The sequence below is a fragment of the Cicer arietinum genome, chromosome 7, assembly GCF_000331145.2.
Source record: "Cicer arietinum cultivar CDC Frontier isolate Library 1 chromosome 7, Cicar.CDCFrontier_v2.0, whole genome shotgun sequence".
Taxonomy (NCBI): domain Eukaryota; kingdom Viridiplantae; phylum Streptophyta; class Magnoliopsida; order Fabales; family Fabaceae; genus Cicer; species Cicer arietinum.
Genome location: NC_021166.2, coordinates 32566583 through 32579871, shown reverse-complemented (window position 1 = coordinate 32579871; position 13289 = coordinate 32566583). Strand labels below are relative to the sequence as shown.

The following is a 13289-nucleotide window of genomic DNA, read 5'->3' as shown; positions in this document are numbered from 1 at the left end:
GCGGATGTGTTTTACAGCGCTTGTGAAAAAAGCGCTGTAATAGGTAGTTAAATTCAATGAAAGCGCATGTGTTTTACAGCGCTTGTGAAAAAAGCGCTGTAATAGGTAGTTAAATTCAATGAAAGCGCATGTGTTTTACAGCGCTTGTGAAAAAAGCGCTGTAACTGATTCGCGAAAGCGCTTCCTTTTACAGCGCTTTTTTGACAAGCGCTGTAAAGGCCTTATAACGTGATGCGCAAACGTTATATGACCTATTACAGCGTTTGTTTTACAGCGCTTTGCATCAAAAAGCGCTGTAATAGGTTCCGTTATTTTCAAAATATAATTACAACAGCGCTTGTGTTTAGCAAGCGCTGTAAAATGGGCGCTGTTAAATGTCATTTTTGGCGTAGTGAATGATTCAATAGTTGTAACAAAAATCAAACATTTTATAAGTTGAGGCAAAATTTTAAATTAATATTTCGAAGATAATCAAAAAAGTTAATTAATTTCTAATTATGATTCTAATTTTATCGTTATTTAACTTGTGATTTTGAATGTATAACTCGAAGATAGGTTTCATATACGACTATAAAACAACAAGAAATCATTTTGGTATATAAAACATCATTTTGGTTCATAAGAGCAACAATATGGACAAACTAAGATCGTTCTGATTTTTTACAGTATCAAATTTATCAAACAAAATCATTTTGGATAATTTGTTTCAAAGATAAAAATGAAATCAGTCATTTCTCAAAATACTAATCTTAAGTAAAACAAATATCAAGGAAACTCAGAACCATAATCTAGTCCAAAAGGTTAAAAGAAGCAAAACAACATCAAGAACAAATAACAAGATCAATCTCCAAATTGATGATCTATGAACAAGTACAACTAAGACAACAAGGATGAAAAAGACACTAATGTTGCACCTTTTGCAGAAAGTTCAGCTTGCGTATAAAGCACAAATACTAACACCAAATAGTTGTTAAAAGATCTCAGTCACAATATTTACTCAAGCACAAACGAAGAACGTTCTAGTTACAAAGTAGGAACGTTCTAGATAAAATAGAACACATGTTTATTAAAACATTACTCTAAACAGTTGGATTAGTAATGACTATATGAGCTGTCATCGACCTTCATCATGCCTATAAGAAGAACCTCAAGGTGAAAATAACAACAAGAGTTTCAAGTGCAATCAATTCATCACTAAACCAATAAAGTTACATTAGTGAAAAAGAACTGGAGCTTTTGCTTGATTGAAGAGCTTTGATTTCAAGAGTGATCAATAAAGTTTATGTGAAAGCAATAACATTCTTGTGTAAAACACATTAGTGGAAAAGTTCACAAATTGTGAGAACTAAACGTAGCCAACCTTGGGTGAACCAGGATACATAATTGCGTGATTTTCTTATCCTTATCATTATCTTTATCCTTAATTATTTTTCACTCACAATCACTGATCACGCAGAAATAATCCTTTTCATTTATTTTAACTAGCCAAGAACGTTCTGCATTTTTATTTTGTAACTAAGATTAATCTTGAATTAGTTTAAATTTAAAAGCAGGAATTAAGTTTTAAAAGAGAATCACAATTCAAACTCCTAAAAAATGAGATTTGACATATTTTAAATGACGTAACATACAATTATATGATATAGAAACATCTAGATGCATTAATTATTCATATGTAAATAATTAAATTAAAAATATAAAAAAAAAAGTTGAAAGTTAACTTTTTACGGTGTTTTACTCTGATTTTATGAGTGTTATTTAAAATATGTCACGTAATCATTTTTTAGTTAAAAAATCTAATAGAGGGACTAAAATTGTCAACTTTTAAAATTGGAAGATCAATTTCGTGAATCAGTAAAAATATGAAGACCAAAACTACAATTAAGTTTAGAATCATACACACATTAGTGCAATAAAAATAAAAGCGGAGAGACGCGCTCGTTTGCATGCTAGTATGTTATAAGGCTAGCCGGTAAACTATGTGTCGCATCTTATCTTTCTTGTTCCTAACATAGCTAATATTCAAGATAAAATTTTAACTAGAGAAATAAAATAAAATTAAATTAAATTAAATTAAGAATTAATTTATCATTGTATTTTATAGATTTAAGAATAATATAATAGTTATACTCTTGAACGCATGGTCTCGTGAAACTATATAATTCCTTGAGAGTTCTAAAGTGATTCAATAGTTTATGTTGAAAGTATATTTATATTTATTACATATCATGTAAATAGGGATAATATCTCCCATATTTATTTTTGTATTTATTGTCTTGAGCCTATATAAAACAGACTCCGTTGTGTAGTTCAAACACACGGTTTCACCATATGTCTCTCATTTTCTCTTATTCAACATGATATCTAGAGCCTATTAAGAGAGACAACCCTATACCGTGATTATCCCGGGACCCACTGTCCTTCGGTGAGATTCTTTTTTCGGTAAACTGTGTCTCAATTCCGATTTACCTTTTCTTTGTCGCTTTTCGTTCATTTTTTTTTTCCAGCAAATCAGTCCACTGTTCATCGCACAACACTGTTCATCGTGCGGTACTGTTCATCGAAAAAAAAAAAAAAACCATATTCTGCCACTGTTTCGCTGCTGGTTTTAGGTAACTACTTATTGATTATGGCTACTTATAAAGATTTTCTTCGGTGGAGAGAGTATTGTCAGAACTCGAGTTCCGCTGTTTCCACCGCACAAAGTGGTAATTCACATGTTTGCATCTCACCTTCTCATAGCCCATGGATTCTCGATTCTGGTGCATCTGATCACATTACTGGTAATAAGACTCTTTTCTCCTCTCTCACAACATCTGGTTATTTACCTAGGATAGTCTCAGCCAATGGTTCCCAAACACAGTCTCAAGGGATTGGCACTGTCCAAATCCTCCCTACTCTGTTAGTTAAATCTGTCCTTTATGTGCCTGGATGCCCATTTAATTTAATTTCTATCAGTCGATTGACTCGTTCTCATGACTGTGTTGTCACATTTACTAATTGCAATGTTACTTTGCAAGACCGAATATCAGGACGACAAATTGGTGTCGGATGTGAGTCTAATGGTCTTTATTATCTCTCAAACCCATCAACAGCGTGCCCTACCACATATTCTCCTCTTACTATACATGCTCAGTTAGGTCATCCGAGTCTTCCCAAACTTCAACAATTAGTACCTAATCTAACCAAAATATCTAGCTTAAATTGTGAGTCGTGTCAATTAGGGAAACACACTCGTAGTCATTTCACTGATCGAGCTAATAAACGAGCTTCCTCCCCATTTGCTTTAGTTCACTCAGATGTTTGGGGTCCCTCTCGTACTATTTCCACACTTGAGTCTAGATATTTTGTTACCTTTATCGATGATTTTTCCCGTTGTACGTGGTTATTTTTAATGAAAAATAGGTCTGAATTATTTTCTATTTTTGAACAATTTTATAAGGAAATTAAAACTCAATTTGGTGTATCCATTCGCACTTTGCGCAGTGATAATGCCCGTGAATATTTGTCCCATCAATTTCAAAATTTTATGACCTCTAACGGCATTCTTCATCAAACATCTTGTGCTCATACACCTCAACAAAATGGGGTAGCCGAACGCAAAAATCGGCACCTTATTGAAACCACTCGTACTCTCCTTCTTCATGGTAATGTACCATCTCGCTTTTGGGGCGATGCTGTTCTAACGGCGTGCTATCTTATAAATCGCATGCCTTCGTCTGCTCTTGATAACAAAGTCCCTCACTCGATCCTCTTTCCTGGTACCCCTCTTCACTCACTTCCTCCTCGGGTCTTCGGATCTACATGTTTTGTCCACAATCTCACTCCTGGTCTTGACAAACTTTCAGCTCGATCATTAAAATGTGTCTTTCTTGGTTATCATCGGTCCCAAAAAGGTTATCGTTGTTATTCTCCTACTCTTCGACGATATCTCATATCGGTTGATGTCACATTTTTTGAGTCTGTTACATACTATGAGTCGCTTCCTGATCCTTTGTCTGCAACTATTCCTCTGGACCTACCAAAGTCTATTTCACCTTCTCTTTTACCATTAGAGCCTATTACGTATGCCCCACCTGAGACACCTCATGTGGCCCCTCCCACTGTCCCACTTGAGACTCATCTTGTTGATCCTCCAACTGTACAAAGTCTTCAGACATATCGTCGTCGTCAACCACCATCGGTTGTACATGTCCCTACACATGTTCTTGATACCGAGGTCATTCCAGACGCTCTTTCACCGCCACCTCCTTCTTTATCGGATTCGACCCTTGATATTCCTATTGCTATTCGTAAAGGTATACGTCCTACTCGTAACCCATCCCCTCATTACATTGGCTTGAGTTACCATCGTCTTTCTCCTTTGCATTATACTTGTTTGTCTTCCCTGTCTTCTGTTTCTATTCCTAAATCTCCAGGTGAAGCTTTATCTCACCCAGAGTGGAGACAAGCAATGATTGACGAGATGTGTGCACTTCAGAGTAGTGGTACATGGGAATTGGTTCCTTTACCGTCGGGAAAGTCTTTAGTAGGATGTCGTTGGCTTTATACGGTGAAAGTTGGTCCTGATGGTAAGATTGATCGTTTTAAAGCTCGTTTGGTAGCAAAAGGGTACACTCAAGTTTTTGGCCTCGATTACAGTGATACTTTCTCCCCTGTGGCTAAGATGGCCTCTGTTAGACTACTCCTCTCTATTGCAGCCATCAGACATTGGTCTCTACATCAACTTGACATTAAAAATGCTTTTTTGCATGGTGACCTTGAAGAAGAAGTGTATATGGAGCAACCACCTGGGTTTGTTGCTCAGGGGGAGTCCTCTACCATGGTTTGTCGACTTCAGAGGTCTCTCTATGGTCTTAAACAGTCTCCTCGAGCTTGGTTTGGTAGATTTAGCACAGTAGTGCAACAATTTGGCATGATTCGAAGTGAAGCTGATCATTCTCTTTTTTATCGTCACTCAACCCAAGGGTGCATTTACTTGATTGTCTATGTAGATGATATTGTCATAACTGGTAGTGATCAACAGGGCATACTCCAATTGAAACAACATTTATCTCATCAGTTTCAAACTAAAGATCTTGGCAAGCTCCGCTACTTCTTGGGTATTGAGGTAGCCCAATCTAAGGACGGCTTAGTAATTTCACAAAGAAAATATGCTATGGATATTCTTGAAGAGACAGGTTTGTTGAATGCCAAACCGGTTGACACTCCTATGGATCCAAACGTCAAACTTCTACCTAATCATGGGGAGCCATTTTTAGATTCAGGGAGATACAGAAGATTGGTTGGTAAACTAAACTACCTCACAATCACCCGTCCAGACATTTCTTTTGCAATCAGTGTGGTAAGTCAATTCTTAAATTCTCCTTGTCAAGAACACTGGGATGCTGTGATACGAATCTTGAAATACATTAAAGGTGCTCCAGGAAAAGGTCTAATTTATGAAAACAGAGACATACTCAGATAATTGATTATTCAGATGCCGATTGGGCAGGCTCACCCATTGATAGGCGATCCACTTCTGGGTATTGTGTACTTGTTGGAGGAAACTTAATATCTTGGAAGAGTAAGAAACAAAGTGTAGTTGCAAGATCTAGCGTTGAAGCTGAATACAGGGCTATGACATTAGTGACCTGTGAGCTCATTTGGTTGAAACAGTTACTCAAAGAGCTTCAATTTGAAGAGGCAACACAAATGACATTAATATGTGATAATCAAGCAGCATTGCACATTGCCTCTAATCCAGTTTTTCATGAGAGGACCAAGCATATTGAGATAGATTGTCACTTTGTAAAGGAGAAGATCGAATCAGGCGACATCACCACTAGTTTTCTTAATTCCATGATCAATTGGCAGATGTATTCACTAAGTCTCTGAGAGGTCCTCGAATCAGTTATATATGTAACAAGCTTGGTGCATATGATTTATATGCTCCAGCTTGAGGGGGAGTGTTGAAAATATATTTATATTTATTACATATCATGTAAATAGGGATAATATCTCCCATATTTATTTTTGTATTTATTGCCTTGAGCTTATATAAAACAGACTCCGTTGTGTAGTTCAGACACACGGTTTCACCATATGTCTCTCTCATTTTCTCTTATTCAACAGTTTAAAAGAATTTGAGTAACAAAAGATCATAAATCCAATTCTTTTTTCTAACAAAATTAACAACTAATAGAATTGCTTTATATACATAATCTGAGTATAGAGAAACTGTGTTTTTTCAAAATTTGTACATTCCAAATTCAAATGAGTTTGTTGTTTTGTCTCGTAGCGATGTATTTTTCGTTTTTATTTGCTAGAATCGTGGAGATGTATATTAAACCAAAGAAAAATACATGATTTTCATTAATGACGACTTGTGATACACTTGCAATCTTGCATACTCTTTCCAACTTCCGATATTACAAAATCGTTGATGTTTAGAAAAAGATAATCAGCCAACCTTCTCATATTGGTTTTAGACTACAAGAATTATATGAACCCCAATAAAAAAACTTGCAACCATGTGACGTGCCAGCATTGTTTATCCAAGATTACTATGTACCCCAAAATTTCAACCCAGAACTAACCAAAAACATACCACATATAATTTGCCATCTTAAGTACTACCTCGTTAGGCACTGAGTAATATGTTGATGCACCAAATTGTTGATAGAAATAGGTAATCACAAACAAGTGCAACTAGTAATCAGCATAATTTAGGACTGGAACATAATTATCAGATGCAAACTTGCATTAATTCATTACACTGCAACTATCTCTTTAGCGCAGAAGCTCGGAAACACAGTTCATATATTATGATAAATACAAAGAGGGAATTGAAATCAACACCCTTAAGGATGTGTACAACTAAATTCATTATTATTATTTCTGGTAAGAAAACGAAAGAGAAAACAGCAGAAACTCAGATTTAACCAGTGTTTTGCAATCCAGCAGCAATACCCTTCATGGTGAGAATGAGAGTATCTTCCAAACCAGGTGCATACTCACTTGTTGGGTTCAGTGTTACAAGTTCATCAGCAGCTTTACTTATCTCTATAGACTCTTTAGAGATGTGAGGGCGTAGCTTCACATTATAGTTTGGATCTCGGATACGTTTCAATGTGTAAGCTTGGCACACATTTAGGGTAGTAATGTACGAATCACGCAAGCGGAGTCTTTGCTTCAAGTAAGGGTCTCCCTCAAGAAGATCCTTGTGCGCAGCCACCTATAAGTCCGGCACAAAATGAAAATAAGCTTGTGGTAACTAAGTAGTATCTTACTCTTGGGAAATAATTTGATGTTTAATAAAGAATAAAAAGCTACTTTGCATTTTTGAGAATATGATTTGGGGAATGTATTCCCGTGTTTGATATAAGGTTACAAAATTTTAATTGTAGGTATAAAAAAAAATTTTGAAAAAAATAACTTTTAATTTCCACGGATATAATCTAAAGGTTAGGAAAAAAATTGTTCAAATGATATTCGTAAATATTTTATAAATGATAGCCAAACACTTCTAAAAAAAACCAATAATACAAGTGCCATCATTATAATTCTGAAAAAGTTATCCCCAATAATGAATTTACATGACTTGAAACAGACACCTTGTTAAGAATGAATTGAAATAAAATGTAACATGGTAAGAGTATAAAGCTTTACCTGAAGTAGGAGTTTCTTAGTTTCTTCAAATTTGGTCCTCAACTGCTCGCCGAAAGGCCATAGATCTTTTGAAACAAGGAGCCTGTCATAAAGAGCAGCAATACCGGGGTCTCCCTTGGCAAACACCATTTCCACTAAATCAATAGTGACCCTAAAGAAAGGCCATTGATTGTACATCTCTTGTAGCATTTGAAGATTTCTAATATCCTTGTCAATAACTTGCTTGAATGCTGCCCCAAATCCAAGCCACACTGGAAGATGAAACCTTGTTTGTGTCCAGGCAAAGATCCAAGGTATAGCACGGAGTGTCTCAATACCTCCACTTGGCTTTCGCTTTGCTGGTCGACTTCCGATATTCATCCGACCATATTCCAACTCTGGTGTCGCCTGCATTTTAGAAGGTTTGCAGTGATTGTTAAATATAAATGTCAGTTTATCCAATAGAGAGAAAATGGAAGATGAAAAAAACAAGTAATTGATCATTTGATCTTTATTTTAAGAATCTTACCAGCCTGAAATACTCAACGAAACGGGGTTCTTGAAATACCATAGCACGGTATTCTTCTGTGGCAATGACAGCCATCTGGTCCATCAAAGCACGCCATTCCGGTTTGGGAGAAATTGGAGGATGCATTCCATGCTCTAGAGTAGCTGCAGTGAAACGTTGTAGTGTTCTGAAACACAAGTGCTGCTCTCCAAATGATTGCTCAATAACTTCACCTTGGACAGTTACACGAAGTGATCCGTGGATTGTCTCTGGAGGCTGAGACAGTATAGCAAGGTGAGTGGGACCACCACCCCTTCCAACAGTCCCTCCGCGACCATGGAACATAGTTAGTTTAACACCATATTCCTTAGCTACCTTTATAAGCTCCTCTTGAGCCTTGTATAGCTGCCATGCTGCAGAAAACCTTCCAGCATCTTTACCTGAATCAGAATACCCAATCATGACTTCTTGTTTCCCGTTGATCCGATTTCTGTACCAATCAATTGAGAACAACCGGGCTAATGCAGCAGGAGCTGCCTCCAGATCAGCAAGCTTCTCAAACAATGGCACAACTCTCAATGGATGCTTGACATGGCATTCGCGTTGTAGAAGTTCAACTGCAAGCACATCGGATGCTGCAGTAGCCATTGATATGATATATGCTCCAAAGTTGTCTGATGGTAGTTCTGCTATGACATGAAACGTGTCCAAAACATCTCTAATTTCTTCAGTTTGGGGAAGGTCAGGTCCGAACAAGGGGCGTTTGCCACTCAATTCAGACAAAAGCCATTGCTGCCGCTTTTCTTCAGACCATTCTTGGTAGGAGCCAATTTCCAGATGTTTGGTAATTGCATCCAATACATCACTATGACGTTCTGATTCTTGCCTGATATCAAGCCTCACTAGTGACAGACCAAAAGTAGAGACTTGCCTCAAGAAATCTAGAAGACTTCCATCAGCAATTGCGCGATCACCACAAGCACAAAGTGATCTATAACAGAGTTCAAGAGGTTCCAAGAACTAGACAAAATTTAATAAGTTTAGTTAGCATCTGTAAGATAAAAAAGTAGCATGCAATAAAACTAAAAGTTTCATACAACATATCCTTGTTCTGTCTATTTTATCTTTTTTGCATTTCTAACAAAAGTGAAGAGCAAATTAACTAGTAGGAATGTGAATTTTGATGATAATCCAACAAAGCTAAAAAACATCATTTCCAGAAAACGAAACTTTATTAACATCTAAAAAGGTTTTGATAAAGTTTCTCGAACAGTCAAGCTACATAAACAAACAGTGGATGCAATAATTGCATAATATTGATGACTTTTAAACTGCCAAATCGGAAGCTAGACTAGATTGTATTACTTGAATACAAAGGTAAGCCAAAAAATTACCTCGTCAACATTGGTGAAAGTATGCTCCTCTGGAATGTCAGAGTACCCATTAGCTAACAAATGGCGAGAACGTTCACGAGTTTGGTAGAGCCTATCCCTTACTTCACCAAGTAGCACACGATATGGTTCATTTGGAGGGATGTTTTTCCAAAATTCTGTATCATGAATCAAGTAAATTAAGTAGAGTATCACAAAAGTTACCCAACTAACCTATTATGACGCAAAACCTCAAGTAACTATAATAATTTGGGAGCTTTTACTGAAGTATAAAATTTAAACTTAATTGAACTTAAACAAAAGACTTAAGTAAATACCTATGTAGTGTTTTGCAACGGCGTCTTTCTTGGAAGACCTGTTAAGTTCTTCTGCACGGACACGTAGCTCGTCATTGCAGCGCCACATAGACAGCTACAGAAGATTAAGAAGAAAAAAAAAAGGGAAATCAGCATAATGGTGACATATTAATAAACCATCCACAATAATATTGTTTAAAAAGATTTGGATGGCTTTAAATTACTTCAAACATAAGATCCTCTATCTGAGAATAATACAAATTAGCAGCCATCATTCTAGCCAATAAGCAAACATCTCTTGTCACTTCAGGAGTAACTCTTGGATTTCCTGCATCATATTGTACATAGTTAGACACATGAGACATGGCCATCGGAGAACCTTAATAGTTTCATGACATATACTACAAACAAACTGATATGACCCATCTAAAGGTTGACATTTGACATGACAACCTGGCAACATTTATAATGTTAGGCTTCGCAATCTCTGCACATCTTTGTTTTTTTCTTAAACTTAAAAATATTATTGGTTAAAGGCAAGAAGAATCATACCATCACGATCTCCACCCATCCAAGAAGAAAACTGAATAAGGGGCGCATTATATGGGACACGTTCATTAATCCCTATATTTTTCAAAGCTGTATCAACACGACGGAGAAATTTAGGTACACCCATCCAAATTGTTTCATGGAAGTAGCTCATCCCTGCTCTCATCTCATCTTGTGGTGTAGGAGGGGTCCTCCTTATTTCATCAGTACGGAAAGCAGCTTGGATCTACATGAACACAAGTAAAAGAAACTTTTCAAAATCTCCATGCCTTAAAAAATAAAGCATTTGCTTGCAACTTGAATATACTTTTTAATAACATGGACACAATGATGATTTTTCTTTTACAATATTCTTCACAGATAGTGCAGATGCAAACAAATAGATTCCGACCAAAAAAACTCAGAAAATTGCATTTAAGTTTTCAGTTGTGTGGAAGTTGCAACAAAAAAAAATGATAGAATCATGACAAATTGGGAGAACATTAAAAGAAATCATAAGAGATTTGATATTCACCTCCCTCTGTAGAGCCTCATCAAGCTCCTGTTTATCATCAGGAGTGATATCTTTAGCATACAAATGTGCTAAACAATTCCGTATCCTGAAAAGAAGTAGAAGAGAAGAAAGCTTAAATATCCTCATTTTGATGTAAACTAAATCAAGAATAACAAAAGTAAAGGGCAGAAACTGAAAAGTACTAGGTTTTAAATTAAACCTTCCATGCTTTTGAAGCAAAGATCTACGGATTGATTGCGTAGGATGAGCAGTAAGAACAAGATCAACAGTCTGGTTTTTCAGTGCATCAAAAACTTCCTGAGGAGACTTGTTCAGATCCCCTACAAGTCTCTTGAGAGTTTCTTCAATATCTGATTCAGTTGTTGCATTGTTTTCATCAGCAAAATCACCCTTTTTCAACTTAATCCTTCTGCGATGAGCAATTTGGACTTCTTCAGCTAAGTTTGCCAAGTTAAGCATGTGGGAAAAGGACTTGGCAACAACAATAGAATCTCCGGCATCCAAACTAGTTATCAGATTTCCAAGTTCTTCCAGTTTCTCAGGGTCATGCTTTCCTTCATACTCAGCAGAAAGTTCATATACTTCTTGGACCTGCATAAGAACCAATTAGTCATAACCATGAAACAGTTCTCTACTTCATAATGTTAAAAGAGAAATGCAAGAGCACATATGACATGATATGTAAAGTAAAGTCCAATTATCACGCTTGTTTGTTACGGATTCTAAAAACACTATTTTCTACTCAATAATTCATAAATTATTTTTTAGAGATTTTCAAGAAAAGAAGAAACTGTTGTGTTTGTCTGTCATAATGAAAATCACTTTTTTTAAAGAAAATCAGTTATGAAAAATGATTTTTGAGAAGCTATTAAAAACATCTTCTCATTTAAGAAGATTTTAGATTTTTTTTCAGATTCTCATTTTTCCAAAAAGAAAACTGTAACAAACACATGAAAACTCTTAAAAGTGACTTTTTACTATACTGGCTCTATATATCACAAATCTCAATCACCAAGAGACATGAATATGGTTCATGTCATGTTTTGTCTCCTAATTGGTAGGCTAAACAAATAGTCAAAGTACTCATAATAAACAAAGCGTGAGTGAGTGTTGACCAATTAAAACAATTAAACTTTCAATATACATCACATAATCCTTGTATTTTGACAATTTAGAAACTTGAAAGTAAACTCAACTGTCAACGTTGAAAAGAACAATTTGTATTTTTTAAATAAAAAAAGTAAAAATAAACAGTAGGAAAAAAAATATATTTTCCTTCTAGAATCCATTAGGCGAAGGTATGAAAAAAATTAAAAACTCACCGTTTCTTTCAGATCCTCCCCATGTAAATCCTGTAGAATATCAAGGAACCGATCCAAGAGTAAAGCATCATACTCAATAAGTTTGTCATCCTCACTCACTTTTGCAGGAACCAATTGCCGAAGGTGAGCATCAATTGATGCCATCTTTTCCAGGTTCCTGTTCGCCATTTCAACTCAATTCAATCAACCCCCTTCACCTGAAAACATAAAAAACCAAACAAACCCCAACAATAAGTGGAACATTAAATCAAAACAAAATCTGATCGCTAAAAATTAAGGAACGAAAAAAACTAGATGTTGTAAAGTAGAAAGGAGAATCATGGTGTTAATTTGCTACAACAACGGGAAAAAAGGGTGCCTGTGGAAACGAAACATTTATACAGGGAATCAGTAACTGAGATCTAAGATTATAGTGTAGTATACCTATGTAAAGGGCCAATAAGATAAGAAGAAGACAATAAGAGAAAAACAAAGAGAGAAAGAGAGAGAAGTGAAAGACCCCAGATCCAAACTCAAAGGGTGCAGAGCTGTACTTATATAGGGAAAAATATGTAAATAAAGATAAGTTCCTCTAAAGTCGAACCTCGGTTAAAGCCGCCTAATTTCACGCCCTTTATTGTATCAATTATTGTTAAAGAAATTCTTGAATGAAATGCCAATTTTTATATATTTTATCTAAATATTTAAATAAAAATCATTTAATGGTTTAGAAGTAATAAAACTATAGACAAAATATTTTAAACAACAGATTAAAATTTAGAAAAAAAAATATTATATCAAAACATTTTCAATTAATAAATATCATATCAAAATTTAATATTTAATAAATTTAAAAATTCATAATTTAACATATTTATTAAATGATATGAAGTCACATTATCAGATTGTATATAAAATATGTTTTACATGTATAATTTTTTTTTATTATTTGTTTTATTAATAAAATATTTGTTTTACGAGCTTAACAATAGTGTGTGGTTAGCATTAAAAGTTTTATAAAATTAAATTTTTACCATCTAAATATATTTATTGAAATCTTTCAAAAATAATATGATAAAAAATAAAAATAAATAAATTAGA

At 35.1% G+C, this 13289-nt stretch overlaps 1 protein-coding gene across 1 annotated transcript; it reads right to left on the bottom strand.

The window, feature by feature from the left end:
• Positions 1-6697: 6697 nt before the first annotated feature.
• On the bottom strand, positions 6698-12791 carry LOC101514127 (phosphoenolpyruvate carboxylase, housekeeping isozyme). Its single transcript, XM_004516019.4, has 11 exons — positions 12633-12791; positions 12210-12406; positions 11087-11478; positions 10888-10972; positions 10377-10599; positions 10049-10152; positions 9846-9939; positions 9532-9686; positions 8159-9157; positions 7651-8037; positions 6698-7216 (listed from the first exon to the last, which is right to left on the bottom strand). The coding sequence occupies exons 2-11, from the start codon at positions 12375-12377 to the stop codon at positions 6920-6922; spliced, it is 2904 nt and encodes a 967-aa protein (XP_004516076.1). The 5' UTR covers positions 12378-12406; positions 12633-12791; the 3' UTR covers positions 6698-6919.
• Between the last annotated feature and the right edge of the window lie 498 nt (positions 12792-13289).